At 36.7% G+C, this 22,204-nt stretch overlaps 1 protein-coding gene across 3 annotated transcripts in view; it reads right to left on the reverse strand.

The window, feature by feature from the left end:
• LOC150076331 (catalase-like) overlaps nucleotides 1-22,204 on the reverse strand; it is a 189,408-nt gene that overhangs the window by 23,306 nt on the left and 143,898 nt on the right. For all 3 annotated transcript variants that reach the window (XM_090387664.1, XM_090387662.1, XM_090387663.1), the window contains one exon: nucleotides 4,521-4,672. In XM_090387664.1, coding sequence (XP_090243790.1) covers nucleotides 4,521-4,672 — 152 coding nt within the window. The remainder of the gene's footprint in view (nucleotides 1-4,520; nucleotides 4,673-22,204) is intronic.

The following is a 22,204-nucleotide window of genomic DNA, read 5'->3' on the forward strand; positions in this document are numbered from 1 at the left end:
TGTGCAACAGTATCAAAAGCTTTTCTGAAATCCAAGTATATGATATCAAAATTATTTTTGGCATTCAGTTCCTTTGTTACCACATCATAGTAAGCAATCAAATTGGTCAGACAAGACCTCCCTTTGACAAACCCATGCTGTGTCTTAACTATTACTGTTTGTTTGTTATTTGGTTTTTAGGAGCATTAGCAACTAAGGCCATATTGCTCCGGGATATGCGGTTGTCATTCCCTGACCTTTCCGCATCCTCCGTATTTGGTGAGGACGGGCTCGAACCCGGTCTAATCAAGAAGCATGTGCTACGCACTGCTGCTCCTTCCCACCTGGCTACAGAGGCGCCTTTAACTGTTACTGCAGTCTTGTTTAGCTGATCCTGCAGTGCTTCTTTAACCAAAGATTCCATTATTTTCCTTGGAACACAAATTAAACTAACAGGTCTGTAGTTACTTATCTCACCTTTTGAACCTCCTTTGTGAATTGGTGACACATTTGCACACCTCCAGTCCATGGGGACCTCCCCTGAGTCCAAGGAAGCTTTCATAATTATGGCTAAGGGTTTGCTTATTTCCTTTGCTGCCTCCTTTAATATAACTGGATAGATCCCGTCCACCCCAGGTGCCTTCCTTATGTTTAACTTCAACAATTTCTCCTCCACTTTGCTCTCAGTTATTACAAAATCACTTAGCTCCCTGTTAGTGTTTGGTAAACTTCTGGCACTCCCCTCATTGAATAACTTCTCATGTGTGAATGTAGATGCAAAATACTCATTCAGTTTATCAGCTATCTGAGCATGATCATCAATAGTCAACCCAACTATGTTAAGTGGTCCAATCTGATTCATCCCTTTCCTTCTAGAGTTTACATAAGTAAAGAACTCTTTTCTGTTTTTCTTTGCATCCTTTACCAAAGATTTCTCATAATCTGCCTTCGCCTGCTTAACCTCTGTATTGCCTGATACTTTATATGCATCCCATACATTCTTCTTTTCTGCCACTAACCTCATTAATTCATCTGACATCCATTTAGGCCTAAGCCTTAAAACAGTATTTCTTAGTTGGAATGAAAAGCCTAGTAGCCTCCAAAATTAAGTCCCTGAAGGCTTCCGATTTAGAATTTACTGTTGGTAACATCATCAGTTGATCTCACTGTACAGAATTTAAAAACTGTCTGAGACCTCTGTAGTCACCTTTACGAAAGCAAAAGCCCTTCTCTTTAGCCTTGATGGTAGTTACATCTTTAAATAATTCCCACATCAATACATTGTGATCACTGTTGCCCAATGGTTCCTTTATCTGCAGATTCTTAATTCATGAAGAATCACTGCTGATAATCAGATCAAGAGTATTACTCCCTCTGGTTGCCTCTTGAACATGTTGCTGTAGAAAACAGTCATCCAATAAATCCACAAAAGTCTTGCTAGTGTGCGAGTGACCAATGCATAAGTTCCTGTCAATATCTGGAAAGTTAAAATCTCCCATTATAAGACATTCTGATTTACTGGCCCACTCTATTTCTCTGCACAATTGCTCATTATAGTCATCAGATTCATTAGGCCTATAACACACACCTATTCTCATTTTTCCTTTCCCAGTGCTTATTTCACACCAAACAGACTCAACACTGCATTTTCCACTAACATCAATTGGATGCACTTCCTTAGATTTTGTGCATTTCTTAACTAACAGCATAACCCCTCCTCCCTTCCTATCCTGTCTATGCTTCCTATACACATTGTACTCCCCAAATTCCAACTCTGCACTGCCTATTTCTGTGTGACACCACATCTCTGATATCCCAACATCTGCCTTTGATATCTTCTAGCACTTCAAGCTTATCAAATTTATTAACTATACTCCTAGCATTGGAGTACATGCAAGTATACATGCACCTGTTCCTGCTCCTAACCACCCTAACACAGCCCATGTATTTACTTGTTCCACTGTGTCTCCCAGCAGTCCTGGAAATATACATTTCCAGTCTGCTGGATATGATAACAACGAAAGTGTAGTGCATTTTAATGATTTGAATTGGTAACTAATACAATTTACTCAATAAAAATGACCTTTTGGAGAGATAAATAGCTTAGTTACACAGTGAAAATTTCAACTTCTGAGATCTTGAAACGAATAACTAAAAAATAATGTGTTATTGGGTTCACATTACAATATTTTCACGATACGATGGTGCCTCTGGAACGGATTAATATTGTAAAGCAGGGTACATTGTATTGTATAGCTACAAGCGTGGTTTGAAATGCAGCATTTATGAATGTTTAACATTCGTTTTTTGCAATTAATGTTCATATTTTCGATTTTGTTGATACTTGATACTTGAGAAAAAAAAAATACTCGTAAAACTGGGAACTCGTAAAACGAAAACTCATAAAGTGGGAACTGCCTGTATTTTAATTTTCTTGGGCTAAGGTAAAGAAAGCCTGCACGAGAAGCATGCAAAAGTTTGATGAAATTTACCAGTAAAGGTACTTTGCCGTAACGGCATTTGTATTGTTGTTTGCTCAGTAAACAGACGGTGGGTATTTGTTATCGGTCTGGAGTAGAAGTTGAATCCCACAGGAGCTTGAAACCCTCCTGAAGTGGAGGGGTAACCTGACCTTTTTTCTTTAGAATCACTAATTGAATCACGAAGAACTTCCAATATGATTGAATCACAATCATATTGGAAGTTCTGGCATTGTAAAAAATGTTCGTAACGTAGTTTCACGGGTAAACATTTTCGAAGTTTGCTGTGCTTCTCGTGTGGGCTTCCTTTGCCTTTTTTTTTTTTTTTTTTTCTTAATAAACAATTTATCCGCTAGTCTACCAGTGATTCTTAAGAAAAAAGGTCAGGTTATTCCCTCCACTTTAGGAGGATTTCAATCTGTGGCTTGGCTACCATGTAGGCAGGCAAGGCAATTGCCGCCAGGTCCGGGCCCTTTAGGGGACTGGTGTCTTTGGCTGTCTCCTCTTGTTGCAATTTTCATTAATTAAGTAGGGGCCCAAACATGTTCTTTGCCTCCAGACCTGAAAAAGGGTAGCTATGCTACTGGTTTCGATCTCCCATGGGATTCAGTTTCTACTCCTGACCAATAACACCTACTGTATGTTTACTGAGCGAGCAACAATACAAATGTCGTTACGGCAAAGTACTTTTACTGGTAAATTTCATCGAACTTTTGCGTGCTTCTCGTGCAGGCTTTCTTTATCTTCGCCTTTTCTTGATTTAATAAAAAAATAAATTTACTTTACTTTTTGAATTATCCTCATATAAGGTCTGTTATGATAGCTGTTTACTTGCATAGCTTTCTAATTTCTAGTTTACAACCTTATTAATATTGTAGGAAATGCTAGCTACTGTCCCCTAGTTTAAAACATTGTGGCACATGATGTTAGTATTGAATAGTTTCACAAGTCATATACATCCTAAAAAAGCATTTAATAGCATACAATAATAGCACATTTGTTTCAAAATGAAATGCAAATTTTATTTTTTCTCTACCATTCTATGACCTGGAGAAATTACAGCAAAACATGCTTGAGCCTGAAGATTCTGGGTCAAACTTGGAGAGGTGGCAACTATATGTACAGAGCTCCACAGCCTTGGTTTTCATGGAAAATCTGGATCAGACATCACCAGCTCCAATCAGTAGTCTCAAATTGATACATGAATTAAGGATCATGGTAAAAATGAACACTGTAATTAGTCTACAGAGTAGTGAAAATTGGTTCTATGGAATAATAAATTTCACCACGCCCTATTCCAGTCAGATGAGTGGGTGTGGGTATGGAGGATGCCTGGAGAATGTTTGCTGCTAGATTTCAAATTCCATTGGATGCCAAATTTCATTGTATCGACAATGAAATTTGGAGGAAGTGGTATTATGGTGTAGCACTGTTATTTCTCATGGTAGAGCCTAGGACCTTTGGTGATTATGCAGGAAACCATTAATGCTGACACTTACATCAACACTTTAGACAATTCTATGCTCCTTTTGATATGGCATTTCTTTGGTGCAGACCCATGTTTATTTCAATAGGATAATTCCCATGCCATACTGCAGTGCTGTTTGAGAATGGTTCATGATTATGGATGTACAAAAGTTGGAATGACCAATACAAAATTCCAATTTGAACCTTATTAAATGCTTATAGGTTAAACAGGAATGTCGGAAGAGGGCTAGACCAATATAACCTACCTCAATAACTCAACTGGTCACTGTTATGCACTATAACTCTCCACCCTCTTGGTTGGAGTGAGTTATAGTGGACAAAGGGTGAACTATACACTACTAAAGATGTAATTCATTTGACAGTGATGTCAATGTGAAACCAGCATGTACTGAATACTTTTGGAGGGTAGTGTACAGCTGTAAAGAAAAGGCATTGCAGTATATACACCTGAAAATATCTGTGTAAATACTGATTGTTGATGGATACATAACAGGATAATCATTCAAATAAAATAAATACTTTAAGCATAATATAATATTTTTAAAGTATGAATAATTTAAAAAACAACTATACTTTATTCCAGAACAATCCAACTTGGCTGAAGTTATCATCAACAGATGAGTCATAACGATCCACATCACCAGAACTAGGAAATCTAGATTCCTTTTGTGCTCCACTATTGATATGGCTGTGAAAACTGTTTGGATAGTAGTTAGGAGCACCAGCTAGAAAAAATAAAATGCAAGATTTTAAAAAGAAGAAAGCTTTAAAGGACTCTCCAAAAGAATTATATGAAAATTTATATGGACTCAATTATTGAAATAAGTCTGTCAGTGTGATTGGATGAGTGCGTGGTTATTTCAAAGGATGACAAGGGAAAATAATGAATGTATCGTAGTGAATAAGGTAAAAATTTATGAAACCACATGTATCAAGTAACATTAGGCATAAAACAAAGAGAAAACTGCTACACAGACAGTTATATAATTGACTTGTCTAGCTGGTAGAAGGAATTTGTTTAGTAAAGATGGAATTCATTTGAATGGAGAAAGTGCAAGAGATCTTTTCCAATGTCACAGAGAAGACTTTCAGGGAAATTACTAAATTCAGGTCTGGAGGGAGTCAATGGAAAGATGCAAGTTAGTGGCATGAACTAAGATATTTGCATTACTGAAAATCATTCTGCTCATTTATACACTAACTTAGAAAATAGCAGGAATAACATAGTGGTGTCGAAGTTTCTATAATACTATTATGATGAGTGGCAGAAAAACTAATATTGAGTTAAAGAGCCACTTTTGGTATTAAAAGTATCCAAAGAAATTATAGTTCAAAAAGAAAGCAAAATACTTTCATTTCCTTAATGAGGATTATATTGGCCTTCGAAGCCATCTGAGTAGGATCAGCTAAAATGACGAAGAGATACACATGCTAAATAAGAAATGTTTTATTAGCATTAGCAAAGGCACATGATGCAAGAAAGCAAGCTTATATAGCATTAGTCAAAAAAAAAAACCCTTATTACACCCATCCACTCCCTCCAAATGTTTGTCAAGTTCTGCCTTGAATCTATTTAAGCTATCAACTTCTACAACGACAAATGGAAGTTTGTTCCAGCAATCAACCACCCACTGGCTAAAGGCAAACTTCCACACATCTATCCTACAACCATCTTTCCTCAATTTGAATTTATGCCCTCTCAGGCGATTATTCTGAGCAAGAGGAAGAATCCCATCAGCATTGAGCATGCTCAAACCATTCAAGGCTTTATACACCTCAATCAGATCACCTCGCAGGTGCCTAGTCTCCAGACACTGTAATTTGCAAAACTTAAGCCTTTCTTTGTAAGAGCAACCCTTTGTTCCTTCACTAATCTTGTTGCCCTTCTCTGTACTCATTCCAACAGCTCTACATCCTTCTTAAAATAAGGCCTCCACACCTGTACACAGTACTCAAGGTGTGGCCTGACCATTGCCTTATACAAGGGGATAATCACCTCCTTATTCCTGCTAGAAAAATTCCTGTATATCATTGACAAGACACCATGAGCAACTCTTGCAGACCATCTGCAGTGCTCAGAAAATTGCATATCTGCCTGCACAATTACCCCCAGGTCCTTTTCATTCTCTACCACTGTCAATGTGGCACCACAGAGTTGATACGTTACTCTGGGATTACTGCTTCCCACATGTAGTACTTTATATTTGTCAATGTTAAACTTCATTTGCCACCTCTCAGCCCATCTGCTCAACTTTTCTAGTTCCTGTTGGAGCAGTGTACTGTCATTAGTGTCATTAACAACCCTGCCAACCTTTGTATCGTCTGCAAACTTGGACATTAAGCCTGATATACCATCATCAATATCATTAATAAATAAATACAGAAAACAACAATGGACCCAACACTGAACCCTGAGGGACTCCACTAATAACATTAGTCCACGAAGAGCAGTGTCCATTGATTACCATTCTCTGTCTTCTCCCACTCAACCATCCCTTTATCCATAGCAGCAATTTGCCTCCAATGCCACACTGCTCCAATTTGTGCAGCAGTACCAAAGGCTTTTCTAAGATCCAAATATATGATATCAAAGTTATTCTTTGCATCCAGTTCCTTTGTGACTACATCATAGTATCCAATCAAATTAGTCAGACAAGACTTCCCCTTAACAAACCCATGCTGTGTCCGAGCTATAACTGAAGTCTTGTCTAGATGATCCTGCAATGCTTCTTTAACCAGTGCCTCCATTAATTTCCCTGAAACAGAAGTTAAACTAACAGGTCTGTAATTATCTGTGTCTCCCTTTGATCCTCCTTTGTGGATTGGAGTCACATTTGCAAATCTCCAGTCCATTGGTACCTCCCCTGAGTCCGGGGAAACTCTCATAATTATGGCTAAGGGTTTGCTTACTTCCTTTGCCACCTCCTTTAATATAACTGGATAGATTCCATCCACACCAGGTGCCTTTCTTGTGTTTATCTTCAACAATTTCTCCTCCACTTTACTCTCAGTTATTACAAGATTATCTAGCTTACTGCCAGAGTTGAATACGCCTCTGGCATTCCCCTCCCTGAATAACTCCTCATGTGTGAATGTTGATGCAAAATATTCATTTAGTTTCTTAGCTACCTGAGCAGGATCATCAATAGTTGAACCATCGATATCAAGTGGACCAATCTGATTCATCCCCTTCCTTCTAGAGTTTACATAAGTAAAGAACTCTTTGCTATTTTTCTTTGCATCCTTTGCCAAAGATTTCTTGTAATCTGCTTTTGCCTGCCTAACCTCCTTTGTAACTTGGTTAAAGACCAGCTTATATCTATCATAGGCTTCTGTGTTACATGTTAATTTATATGTATCCCATGCATTTTTCTTCTCTGTCACATGTCTAATTAGTTCATCTGACATCAATTTAAGCCTAAACCTTGAACAATATTTCTTTGTTGGTATGAAAAGCCTAGTAGCTTCCAAGATTAATTCTTTGAATGCTTCCCATTTTGAATTTGCTGTTGGTAACATCATCAGTTGGTTCCACCGTGTAATTTAAATACTGTCTCAGACCACTATAGTCACCTTTACGAAAGCAAAAACCCTTCCCTTTAAAACTCAAACTCAAAGAGGTAGACCCAATAAACTCAAAGAGGTAGTTACCTCTTTGAGTAAATCCTACTTCAACACGCTGTGATCACTGCCACCTAGTGGTTCTAGTATCTAGAATTATAAAATGTGTGTAGTATCTAGAATTATAAAATAATTCTAGGTACTACACACCATTTCATGTCTAAAAAAGATATAGTATAAGACAGAAACTAAAATGGATGACTAAAGAACTGATGAAACTGTTATCAGGAAATGAAGGCTGCATGGGATATCTATAGATCATCAAGCAATCCTGTTAAATATGGAATTCAGAATGCACAAAGTAGTTTGTGATAAACTGTGGCAGAGGCAAATTAGATGAAAAAGGATCTGGCAAAGCAGACTACAAGAGACAATACAGAATTCTTTACATAGGTGAACTGCAGTGTTCTTTACATATGTAAACTCTACAATTCGCTTCTGTAGAACACTGTGGGGATAAACATGTTTTCTGCAATTATATTTGCATGACAATAAAATTCAGAGGTTGGGAGGAAGAAGACTGTTAGTTCAGCTAAAAATTATTCAGCATTGATGAATTTATAGTTAGCGAAAAGAGCTATGGAAAAGATATCAGAATTCTATAATAATGAATAGACCCTTAAACTCTGATGAAGTTCCAGAAGATTCGTATGGGCTAATATCTCTCCCATTCATAAAGGGAGTTACAAGAAGTCTGAATAACTACCGACCAGTCTGGCTGCTGTGGAAGGAATGCTGATGAAATCTGTTATTAAGGATGCAATGCAGAGAACTCTCAATAGTTGTGCTACCATAGGAGAGTCACAGTGGTTTCTTTTTTCCTAAGAAAAGATATTTTCCAAACAATCTGGTATAGAAGTATAAAGTAGTCATGAAGAAATTGGAGGTAAAGAATAACTGTGATATAATTTAAGAAACTTTTCTTAGATTTTAAAATATAGGCTTTTGATACAGTCCTACAAGAATAAATGTATATGTTGGAGAAGTGTAACACTGGGACAGGGTGTAATGGCAATTAAGAGATGACAGGGTGGTTATAATAGGCAGCATACTCTCAGATGACCAAAACTTGCTGATGCTATTAAGTTGGGCAGCACTGATTACAATAATAATCAGAATATGTTGCTACAATATGACAAATTCCATCCTGTTCTGTTCGCCATCTCATCTGGACCACAATAATGCCAATTTAGCATTAGCATTAGCATTACCATTAGTAGAGGCATATGATGCAAGAAAGCAAGCTTATTCAGCATCAGCCAAAAAAAAAAAAAAAAAAAAAACAACCACTACTCCCATTTCACCCCTCCGTTCGTTCGAAATACCTGTCCAGCTGAGCCTTAAATTTGTTTAGGCTATCAACTTCAACAACAAGCGATGGGAGTCTATTCCACAAACCAACTGTCCGCTGGCTAAAGGCAAATTTCCGCACATCTATCCGACATCCGTCCTTCCTCAATTTGAATTTATGCCCACTCAGGTGATTATTCTGAGCAAGATGAAGAATCCCATCGGCATTGAGCATGCTCAAGCCATTCAAAGCCTTATACACCTCTATCAGATCACCTCGCCGATGCCTAGTCTCCAGGCTCTTAATTTGCAAAACTTAAGCCTTTCTTCGTAAGAGCAACCCTTTGTTCCATTCACTAATCTTGTTGCCCTTCTCTGTACTTGCTCAAGGTGTGGCCTGACCAATGCCTTATACAAGGGAATAATCACCTCCTTATCCCTGCTAGAAAAATTCCTGTATATCATTGACAAGACACCATGAGCTACTCTTGCAGCTCGTCTGCACTGCTCAGAGAACTTCATATCTGCCTGCACAATTACCCCCAGGTCCTTTTCATTCTCTACCACTGTCAGCGTAGTACCACAGAGTTGATACGTTGATCTGGGGTTACTGTTTTCCCATATGTAGTACTTTACATTTGTCAATGTTAAACTTCATTTGCCACCTCTCAGCCCATCTGCTCAACCTTTGCAGATCCTGTTGAAGCAGCATAGTATCAGTAGTGTCCTTAACAACCCTGCCAACCTTGGTATAGTCTGCAAACTTGGACATTAAGCCTGATACACCATCATCAATATCATTTATAAATACAGAAAACAACAATGGACCCAACACTGAACCCTGAGGAACTCCACTAATAACATTAGTCCACGTTGAGCAGTGTCCATTGATTACCACTCTCTGTCTTCTGCCACTCAACCATCCCTTTATCCATAGCAGCAATTTGCCTCCAATACCACACTTCTCCAATTTGTGCAGCAGTCTTCCATGTGCAACAGTATCAAAAGCCTTTCTAAGATCCAAATATATAATATCAAAGTTATTCCCTGCATCCAGTTCTTTTGTGACTACATCATAGTATCCAATCAAATTGGTCAGACAAGACCTGCCCTTAACAAAACCATGCTGTGTCTAAGCTGTAACTGAATTCTTGTCCAGATGATCCTGCAGTGCTTCTTTAACCAGTGCCTCCATTAATTTTCCTGGAACCGAAGTTAAACTAACAGGTCTATAATTACTTGTGTCAGCCTTTGTGAATTGGGGTTACATTTGCACATCTCCAGTCCATGGGTACCTCCCCTGAGTCCAAAGAAGCTCTCATAATTATGGCTAGGGGTTTGCTTACTTCCTTTGCTGCCTCCTTTAATATAACTGGATAGATCCCATCCACCCCGGGTGCCTTTTTTATGTTTATCCTCAACAATTTCTCCTCCATTTTCCTCTCAGTTATTAGAAAATCATCTAGCTCACTGCCAATGTTTACTTCACCTACGACATTCCCCTTCCTGAATAACTCGTCATGTGTGAATGTAGATGCAAAATACTCGTTTAGATTGTTAGCCACCTGAGCTGGATCCTCAACTGTTGAACCATCAACATCCAGTGGACCAATCTGATTCATCCCTTTCCTTCTTGAGTTTAAATAGGTAAAGAACTCTTTTCTGTTTTTCTTTGCATCCTTTGCCAAGGATTTCTCATAATCTGCCTTTGCCTGCCTAATCTCCTTTGTGACTTGGTTACAGACCAACTTATATCTATCATAGGCTTCCATGTCACCCATTAATTTGTATGTATCCCATGCATTTTTCTTCTCTGCCATATGTCTCATTAGTTCATCTGACAACCATTTAGGCCTGAACCTTGAACAATATTTCTTGGTTGGTATGTAAAGCCTGGTAGCTTCCAAGATTAGTTCTTTGAATGCTTCCCATTTTGAATTTGCTGTTGGTAACATCATCAGTTGGTCCCACTGTATAGAATTTAAATACTGTCTCAGACCATCATAGTCGCCTTTACGAAAGCAAAAACCCGTCCCTTTACCTCTGATGGTAGTTACCTCCTTGAGTAAATCCCACTTCAGCACACTGTGATCACTGCCACCCAGTGGTTCCTTTATCTGCAGATTCCTAATGCATGAAGAATCACTACTGATAATCAGATCAAGAGTATTACTCCCTCTAGTTGCCTTCCGAACATGCTGGTGTAGAAAACAGGAATGTCGGAAGAGGGCTAGATTTATCATCCAATAAATCCACAAAAGCCTTGCTAGTGTGTGAGTGACTAACCCACAAATTCCAGTCAATATCTGGGAAATTAAAATCCCCCATTATAAGACTCTCTGATTTACTGGCCCATTCTATTTCCCTGTACAGTATCTTATTATACTCATCAGAGTCATTAGGCCTATAGCACACTCCTACTCTCAATTTTGATTTACCTATGCTTATGTCACACCAAACTGACTCGACACTGCCCTGTCCATCAATGTCGACTGGCTTCACTTCCTTGGATTTTATGTGTTTTTTAACTAATAGCATAACCCCTCCTCCCCTCCTGTCCTGTCTATCCTTTCTATACACACTGTACTCCCCAAATTCCAGTTCTGCATTCCTTATATCTGTGTGACACCATGTCTCTGATATCCCAACAATATCTGCCTTTGATGTTTTGAGCAATACCTCAAATTCATCAAATTTATTTACTAAACTCCTAGCATTGGTGTACACGCAAGTATACATGCACCTGTTTCTATTCTTAGCTACCCTAACACAACCCATGTGTTTACTTGTACCGCAATGACTTCCAGCAGTCTCTGAAATATCCTGCATCTTGTTTTTCAGGCTTCTGCTCATTCCAATAGAAGCAGTGCAAGAATCTCTTTCACCTCTGCCAGTGGCTACTGTTAATCCATTAGTCTTTGTCTCCCCCCAAGCTAGCAGTTTTCCAACCCACCTAACACTGCCTCGATAGCATCAGCAAATATTCTTGCACCTTTTCTATTTAAGTGTATCCCATCCCTGTAGAAGCAATCTCTCCTGTTAACAAGTACATTCCAGGCTGAAAAAAATTCTACCCCTTGAGCCTTGCACAATCTTTCCAGGGCCGAATTGATCGACAAGGCTCTCATCATATACTCCCTCCTATCGTGTTTGGGCAGAATTACAGACACTTTCAAATTTAACCCTACTTCACGGCTTTTTTTCAACAGTGACCTGTACTTGTTAAGTAATTCCGCTGGTCTCCTACTCTTAATATCATTAGTGCCAACGTGTACAACTATATCACCTTTTGTGCCCTTAAAAGATGATATCTGCTCTACAACGTCATCAACCTTTGGCCCTGGCAGACATACCCTGGTCCTGTTCCACCTATCCTTTTTACAAAGCATGTTCCCCGTTTCCCTGACAATAGAGTCACCAACAACTACTAGTTCCTGTGGGACCAGCGCATTCTGCCTTGGGGGCTGCCTCTGTGTTGCAAGATGACCAAGTGCAAGCTCTGGCGTTGATGTGGGCAGCTGAGAGCTTGATGGGCCCCTCAATTTATTTCCTTCGAGGGCATCCACCCTGTCCTTCAAGGTCTCATACAGGCCCATAACAACACCGAGTTGTCGCCTAATTTCCTTGCACTCCTTGCATCGTGCACACACAAAGACATCCCCCATGGCAGTATCATGTCCCGTACCCGATTGCTCTGCAAACATCAAGCATACAGTGCATCTTAAAAGGCTGTGATTCAGAGGGCAACTGCCCCCCTCAGTTCTCCCCTGAGTCACAGCACTCCCATTAGCTTGAGCCTTTTGCTTTGCTGCTCTGGTCAGAGTCATGATTTCAATTTAAATGTCAATAAAATTACAATTTCAGAACAAAATTAAAACCTTAAACTTGTATCTTAACACAGTTATAACGCTATATTTATTTTTCAGTATCGAGTGTTATCTACGAGTTACCTTTATATAACTTCCGTATCAAGTATGTATTAATTATTTGTTACGCTTGTACTCTAAGTCGTTATATATATATATATATATATATATAGTTAAAAGTACAATTTAATTGACAATGAAGTTTAACAAGATTAATAGATCTACTGATTAATTGACAATATTATATTATGCACTATACTATACAAAGCTAATGCTATCGAATTCCGGATATGCTGTATCGCGTTTCAGTAACGAGTGTTATCTACGAAATTCCTTTATATAACTTCCGTATCAATTTATGTATTAATTATTTATTTTTACTAATTATTTATGTTCCGTAACCTAAGTGGTTATATGTATAGTTAAAAGTACAATTTAATTGCCAATGAAGTTCGACAAGATTAATAGATTTTACTGATTAATTTTCACGTAACAATGGCGGCTGTTTATGAACGGTAAACACGTGGATTTGATACCCTTTCCGATACTAAGTAATACCTACAAATCTCTATCTAAGTTACTTTAACTTTAAGTACCGTAAATAGGAATATAAAGCTACTCTAGAAATAAGTTAATATGTCAATTTAAACTAATAAAGCAGAAAATAAATCAGAAAAAACATCTCTGTTCCAAGAGCGGCAGAAAGGCACGTCCGCACAGGAAACTCTCATCCTCAACTAGGAGTAACACGTTTAACACTATTTATTAAAGATGAAAATGATGTATGAGTTGAAATACTATCTGACCTGAAATTTTCTAAGCAGTATAAAATAAAAATATCATTTATTCTCTAGTAAGACTTATAGGACATCATGGGGACTGTCAATGGTATAAAGGAATTTTTCCAGAGAGATAAAGAGAGATATCTTTCATTAGAGTTATGCAGTTTAAGAAACTGCTGTCAGTATAGCTTAGATATAACGACTTAGATAAAGCCAGTAAAACCTGACAATGTGGTGCTAAAAAAAAATGTCATCCCTTGCAAAATTCAACAAATTTCTGTGAAATTTGGCAATATATCATATATGTTTTGTAACAGCATTACCTTATTGCATTATCCATCTCTAGCAAGCTCTCTTAGATAACACATGGCATACATGACTGCATCACCCTAGAAGCAGTATAAATACAGTGCATATGCTACACGCCCAGTATTCTGTGCTATTGTAATGGCTAAGTTTTCATAATTAAATAAAGGTTGCTGCTGCATTGAATGCAGAGAGACATTCTACATGCGAAATAGCTAAAAGGATTCACCATAATCAGTCAACAGTGGCATGTTTATTACAAAAATTATCAGAAACTGGCAGTCTAAACAGAAAGAAAGAAAGAAAGGAATTGGATGTCCTCGAATATCTTCGGCAGCACAGGACAGATTTCTGGTCTACCTAGGTATCCAAAACAGAGGCTCCTCATCGACAGTTCTGAAAACAGTGGGAGGAGGAGGAGGATATATGAGCAAAGGCAAGTTACAAGATTATCTAGCTTACTAGTACACAGACACCTTTTCTCATCAGGATTAGTAGCATGCTGTCCAAGGAAAAAGCCACTTTTGATACAAAAAATGAAAGCCCAGCATCTAAAGTGGGCAAGAGAGCATGCAGTTGATCTGATGATCAGTGGAAATGTGTTATTTTCTCTGATGAATCAAAATTCAATTTGAATGGTTTAGATGGCCAGCAAACTGTTAGATGATATTTCATCTAACAGTTTGCTGGACTGGAGAAGAATTTCATCCTGACTGTATTGTCTGCATAGTGAAACATTCTGTATCTCAAATGATATGGGGGCTGTATTTCATATTGAGGAGTTGGTTGTTGTTGGTTTGTTGTTTAATGGCACAAGGGCTGCTAAGGCCATATTGTGCCTGAGGAGTTGGTCATCTTGAATTTGTGAAGGGTAGTAGTAGTAGTAGTAGCATGTAATGCAAGAAAGCAAATGTATGAGCTTATGCAGCATCAGCCAAAAAAAAAAAAAAAATCACACCATTCCCTCCAAATGCCTGTCCAGGGATTTGGAGGGAATTACTTTGCACAATTAGAGATCACTGTGGGGATGTTGCCAATTGCATTTTTCAGGACGACTCTGCTCCATGTCAGAGCCAAAACTGTAAGTACTATTTCATAAAATTAGCAAAAGTTTTAAATTTTTGAAACTTTGCACTCTCACTTAAATAAATGTAATTTATTTCACTGAATTTACTGTTCATAGATGCAAAAACAGTTGAAGAGTAAACCAATTTGCACAATAATATGGTCTGGGAACAGTTCAGACCTTGAAAATTGTTGGAACAAAATGGATGTTTCAGTAATGCAAAAGACACCAAAAACACAATTACAGCTGCAGGAGACATAAATCTATGTTTGGTACCATGAGATTTCACAGGAATACATTCAGAACCTTATCCAGTCAATGTGCCATAATTAGGTGCAGTAGTCATCAAAGAAAAGGGTGGGTCAGCAAAAATAGTAGTGTGCACTTTGTTGTTTTCTGGTTATGTAGCAGCCTGTCATTCTAGTATTAGCAAAGTAATGAAAAAAAAAAAAAAAAAAATCACTGCTTTCATAGAATTTTTGTTATTGTATGAGCCATAAATAACGTGCTGTATTTTGGAGAAAAGTACTTTTCTCCAAATGTGAATGGTAAAAGTGTCAAATTTTTACTAACGATGTAAGAGGATACATAACTTACACAGTGCAGCAAAAAAGTAATGAGACTGAATTCAAATAAGCCAAAATATGTTTAAGGAAAATATTTTCTTATTCTTATCCTTCAAAAACAGTCCCCAAAGGGCCAAATACATGTGTTACAGCATATGAATGCTATAACAAGTGTATTCAAGTCACATCTGACAAGTTTTCTAAGTCTTTAGAAAGACTTGGGTAACTCTCTGATCCAATGGTATTTAGTTGTACTATCATACTATTCTGAATATCATAAACACAAAAAATTGATTTCCTGTCAATTTCAACTTGGGAAACAAAAAAGTCTGTTGGAGCCAAGTCAAGAAAGTAAGGAGGGTGATTGAGCTTTGTATGCATCCAGTCATCTGAGGTTTCCCTCATCATGCAACAGTGTGGAACAAGCTTCACATAAATTCAATTCCTTAATCACAGTACACTGATTTGCTAGCATTTTCAACGTTAATTGGCATTCACTTGTTAGTAAATCGTGAACTTTGTACACTAATTCGGGGGTTGCAAGTCATTTTTGGTCATGGTCATCCACTTTGAGGATCGTCTGCTACATCCTTTCTGCCCTCTTCAAAACACTTCAAAACCCCGAGCACAAACATTTCAATGTTTGTGCTTTGGACAGAGCCTCATCCCTATAGGCTATTCAAGGCGCCTCCGTAGCCAGGTGGGAAGGAGCAGCAGTGCGTAGCACACGCTTCTTGATTAGACCGGGGTTCGAGCCCATCACCACCAAATACGGAGGATGCGGAAAGGTCAGGGAATGACCACCGCATATCCCGGAGCAATATGGCCTTAGTTGCTAATGCTCCTGAAAAACCAAAATAACAATAACAATAACAATAGGCTATTCAAAATATTCTGTGTGGTTTTGGTGGAACTTTTCTCTGGCTGTACACAAAACCTGATGTTGTTCCATTGTTTCACTCTTGGTTTCTGATGGTGATGTTAGATATGATGCACAAAGAATGTGAATAAAAAAAAGCAACTTAAGGCCAAGTGGTTTGGGTTGGTGGGATGGGCAAGGTCACATGTGGATGCTGCTCTAGCACCCTCTCCCAGAATGATACTTGCATTACATTTTTTTTTTTTAATTCAGTCTCATTACTTTTTTGCCTGACTGTGTATGTGGAATATCTTTTCTGACCCTTGGGGGGCCACTTTAAAAAAAAAACTTAAAATGACACTTGAACCTGTCATTCCAGCTCTAGCTGTAAGTGTTTTTCATTCAAAAAGTCAGCTGCACTTTCTTGTGGTTATAACTGCATTGTCACTGCAATGAATTTTGATCAACATTTCAAGATGATACCCAGCAATTAAAATAATAATAAACCAAAATTAAAAATAAAGTGAAAACAAACCAATAAATAAAAAATAACAGAATAGAATTTATTAGGTAATCACGTTTTTTATTCCTTGTTGAATGGTTAATCATTTATCATTTATTTTTGCAAGATAATATTTTTAAAATAACCATGGAAAAGCAAATGTAAGATAACAGAATTTGTATAATCACTTACACTACTTTTTTTTTTCCTTTGCTTCTACATGCTCATAGCATTTTAATGAATTATTTATGTACTATTAATTATTAATTAAAACTTTCATAACTTAAATTATGCACTTTTATTTAATAAAAGTCATTCACTCAAGAATGCTTTTTTTCTTTTGAAAAAAAATTGCCTAACTTACTTGATCCATTAAAAATAAAACTCTGACTTACAAACTACTGAACAGGTAGGTGTAACAACAAAAATCATTGGGTTCAATGAGTGCATAGCAGGAACCAAATGTTACAGCTTTTAGCAGCATCACATATTCAGATTTTATCTAAAATCCTGAAAATTCCTTGAGATATTCAAGAGGTGAATAAGAACAATACCTGACATTCAGTTCAAGTCCAATTCAAGGAAGTATAATCAGACTAGTGATGAGCATAATCAAATGATTATTAATTGATTATTTCAATAATCAAAATTATTGGCAATAGTTGGGGTTGGTGTGTGTGTGTGTCTATATATGCTGACCAGAACTATTGCTCAAGTGATAACAGCACTTTATATTTTTGATAACATTGGATCAAATTCCTCCACTGTTGTTTTTTATTTCCTTCTTCAGTTTTCTTGTTGTTGATTCTGTAATAACTTAATTTGCATACAACTAACTGATTATGAAAATACTATAATCAATTATTTAGATTATACCCATCAATAGATTAGATTACGCATTTTGAATGCTGTACCTTAGTTATTTATTTTCTTGATATTAGATGCTACATAAGCTTTGCTTCCTTGATTGTTCTGCCATTCTAATACTAATACTAAACAGCTTTTCAAAGACATTTAAAAGTTTCAAATGTTATGTCTTACTAAAGTGCAAAATCACAATAAAGAAGTTCAGAAATTAGCGACTGATTAAGAGAAAACCTTAACCCTGCCAAAATCTACCCAGATCGTTTTATCTTTTAAACAGTTGCCCACTGATGAATAGACATCAGCTGGGGTTACTCTGATACAGAATATTTAATCTGGGCATTAAATTAGACCCCAAGTCTGTGTTAATGTGATGATGGAACAATGTTCCATCATCACATTAACAGGATTCTGGAAGGTTTTAAAAGGCAACAATAGATGACAAAGAATCAATTGCTTCATGTCTGAGATCCATATCTTATGCATGACCATGTTATGGACAAAGTGATTAATTGGGCTTTATTCATACTGCCCGGCAGTGGCATAGCTACCATGTAGGCAGGCAAGGCAAGGCAATTGCCTTCAGGCCCCGGACCCTTTAGGGGCCCAACGTCTTTGGCTGTCTCCTGTTTTTGCAATTTTCATTAATTAAGTAGGGGCCCGAATATGTTCTTTGCCTCTGGGCCCAAAAAAGAGTAGCTATGCTACTGCTGCCGAGGCACTATATATAAGGACTGGAGATATTGGGCAGAGTGATAAAAATGTGTTAATTTATTACTCTGACTGGGCATTATAAATAATGTTGGCTAAGGTAAAGAAAGCCAACACAAGAACGACGAGAAACGTCAGATAACTTACGCGGAAAATGAGTTTCCCGACACCGGACTCTAGCGCTGCTCGCTCAGTAAACAGACGGTAGGTGTTATCGGTCTGGAGCTGAAATCGAGAAGGATATTTGATTGACAGGTAGGCGTGGCAAACAATGAAATGATTGGTGGTTGGCACGACGACGACAAGCTACTGTGTAGTCATTGGTTGGCATTATGATGTGTATTTATGAGTAAAGAACAGTGCATAATAGCTTTTTGATGAATGGTAAACAGGCAGCGATGAATCTCTTAAATATGGAAGAAATTTGTAAAGAAAATAAAACGTTGGTTGATTTTTTGATGAAAACTAAATTAATAAAAGTTTCGTTCCGTTCATTTTATGCATTGTTTTTTTCCTCATTATTAAAAGCAGATTTTTGGAGTTCATGAGTGTTTTTACTATATTGTTGATTTAGGTTTGGTTACAAAAAAAGGAAAAGATTTTTTATTTTTCATTATATTTCATAACCTAACCTAACCTTAAACGTTAGGTTAGGAAAAGAAAAGAAAGAAAGATTCTTTATATATATATATAGTGAATAGCTATTGAGGTGTTGACTGATGTTATGATACATGTGTATCTGCACGAGTGTCTTTAAAAATAAAAGTACAGTAATAAAAAATTAATATTTTGTTAATAAAAAATTTATGCGCTAGTCCACCCATGATTCTAAAGAAAAAGGATTAGGTTAACCCCTCCATTTCAGGAGGGATTCAAGTGGAGGTACAAACCTGACCTTTTTCGACCATTAGGGCATATTATTGATCAAGAAAATAAAAATAGTCATAAAAAAATTTATTTTTTTATGAATGTATTTCTAAATATGACTGTGATTCTAAAGAAAAAGGTTAGGTTGCCCCCTCCACTTCAGGAGGGATTCAAGCTCCCATGGGATTCAAGTGGAGGTAACCTGACCTTTTTTCACCATTATGGAAAGTGTTCATTAGGGCAAGTTACCATTAGTGCTACTAAAGTGATACTAAACCGATGTTATCGTGTATTGTGTTCGTGCACCAATCAGCACATCGTTTGCCACGCCTATCTGTCAATCAATATATTATTCTCAACTTTTCTTCAGACCGATAACACCTACCGTCTGTTTACCGAGTGAGTAGAGTGCCGTATCGGAAACTAATTTTCCATGTAAGTTATCCGCCGTTTCTCATCGTTCTCGTGTTGGCTTTCTTTACCTTTGCCATACTGTTTTCTGATCTCCGGGCAATGTGATATTCTAATAAAGTTACAAAATATTTTTCAACAATTTTAACTTACTATGTTGGTCTGAAGGTTTGTTGCCTTCAGTAAAATTATGCGCACTAATTAACAATGAAACAAACTGTGAACTCTTAAATTAAGTATTAAACAGTTATTTGTAAATTACATGGTTAAAAATTCTCAAAAATTCAAGTATGATATTTCGAATATCCAAACACAAAAAAAAACAACACATTCTAATCCAGTATTTTTTTTTATTTTATATAGAATTTGTTTTAGAAAATTGGATGTAAATAAAACATTATCCTAACATTAAATTAACAAGTCTTCTTAAAATGAACACAAAAAATAATAATAACAGCATTGAACAAAATAGCTTTAGTTACAAACAAAAAATTGAAAGCAAAATAAATTAAAAACAAATAAAGCAAATTTTTATTTTTAATAAATCGAGAAATTTGTCATATAATTTTTCCTATTTATTTGAACAATTGAGACTTTGGTGGCATTTGGAATTATATATTTTTTTATCATTCCGACATTTACATCTATCAGAATTACAGCCACCTTTGCAGTTACATTTATTGTAACTTTGCCCTCCTGAAACCGATGACATTCTTGAGCATTCTCTCAGCAAAATTTCCATATCTGGTACATCTTCAACGGCCAAGAAATTTTCTTCGCAAATAGTAAATTCATTTCTGGAATACAGTGGGCTTAATTTTCCATATTTGGTGCCCAATTTACAGAAATTTTGATTAGAAATTTCCAGAACAATGGCTAAAATATTTATTCCATCACTGCATGCACAGTCTACACTGATACTCAAATCCTTACAGTTTTGCCAACATTTGCAGGAGGATATTTTGAATATGAGGTGTTTAGCATTTTCTTTGCTTGTTTTTTTTAGATTTCAAAGAGCAGATTTTCTAGTTGCAGATATATTTTTTATTCTATTTTTAAATCTTGAATTTCATTTTCGTCTTCATTATTCATGACCTCTTCACTAGTTGCCAAATCATTTTTAAAGATGAAATTTCATCTAAGGGCAACGTTTGGGGGTGTTCAGCTGCCATCAGTCAAGTGTAGTATTTCTAGACCTACATCATTTGTTGCAGTATTGACTTCTTTAATATTACCTTTACTTTCCTCTGGATCATTCTGATTTCCATGATTTTCATTACTGTTTAATAGTACCTCCAAATCCTTGTCTGTTCTTACGTCATTCAATAATTCGGAAGGTAAGGAAGTTTTTAAGCCAATTGTCAACCAAATATGGCTTCACAGAAACTGCAGTTAATACCTCTATTTTTCATGATTTGCACAAACTTTAAGCCTTCTGACCATTTGGTGGTACTGTTAGTCTCTAGCCAAGAACTGAGGATGTTTCTACCAAACCTTGACTCTGTGAATGTCTAAGTTTTCCATGAAACATTTTAAGTTCATCCCACATGCTGTACATTTTCTCAATAATTTTGTTGCAAAATTCTCTACTATTATCACTCTGTAAAATATTTGGTGCTTCAAAAATCATAAATATGTTAGGAGAACATATGCTACTTCTTTGGCCTTTTTGTTTTTAAAGGACGAAGCTGTACAAATTTTGTGAGATGATCCTGATAAATGAGAATAAATTTATATTCTCCATTTCCTTGACTTTGCATGTCTATTAGGTCAACTTGACATCTGGAATTCATTTCATTGCAGATAACTGGCCTTACTACTAAACCCTTTTTGGAAACCTTCTGTTTGTTTTGATAAATTTTGCATAAATTTAGGTAAATCACAATGATTTCCCACGTTATGTTTTTAATACTTTTTATTTAATTCTTTTTCCATGCAATTTCTACTACCATGACTGATCGAAATATGAGTTTTGTGAAGTATTTGAAATGCCTCATCTACACATAATATTTAATAGAAGAATTACCTTCCTTCACTGGAACAATCAACTTTTCCACATCTCCTATAGAAATAACGCCACATCTATGCACACGTTGGTGTTCTTCAGGTGACTGATGATTTTTGCCTCTAACTTTTTTTGATGAGATTAAAGCACAGTTCATTCTGGTTATTTGGGACGCATCGGGACTAGTGCATTTTGGCCCAATTAAGCGGCTGCCCCAGTTTCACGTAAATAGTTAAAAATACAATGTACCCCCTCCTTTACAATTAGTTCACTGTACAATCAAATCAAGTTACGACAAACTCAACATAGTGAAGTACCGTTCACTATACGATGTGCAGTAAGCACCGGTCATTGTGATCACGTTTGTGAATTGAATTTTAATTCTATTAAACAGCAATTCTAATTAGCAAAAATAGGAGGAATGTTAACCACAGGCTATAAAAGCAAAGATATATTAAGCACACATTTGCCCTTTATTACCTTACCAATTAAAAAATTAAATGATACGTGAAAATCGGAAGAATATACATGATAATTGGAA

This window comes from Mastigoproctus giganteus, chromosome 13, assembly GCF_048544385.1.
Source record: "Mastigoproctus giganteus isolate SK-2022 chromosome 13, ASM4854438v1, whole genome shotgun sequence".
NCBI classification, from domain to species: Eukaryota; Metazoa; Arthropoda; class Arachnida; order Uropygi; family Thelyphonidae; genus Mastigoproctus; species Mastigoproctus giganteus.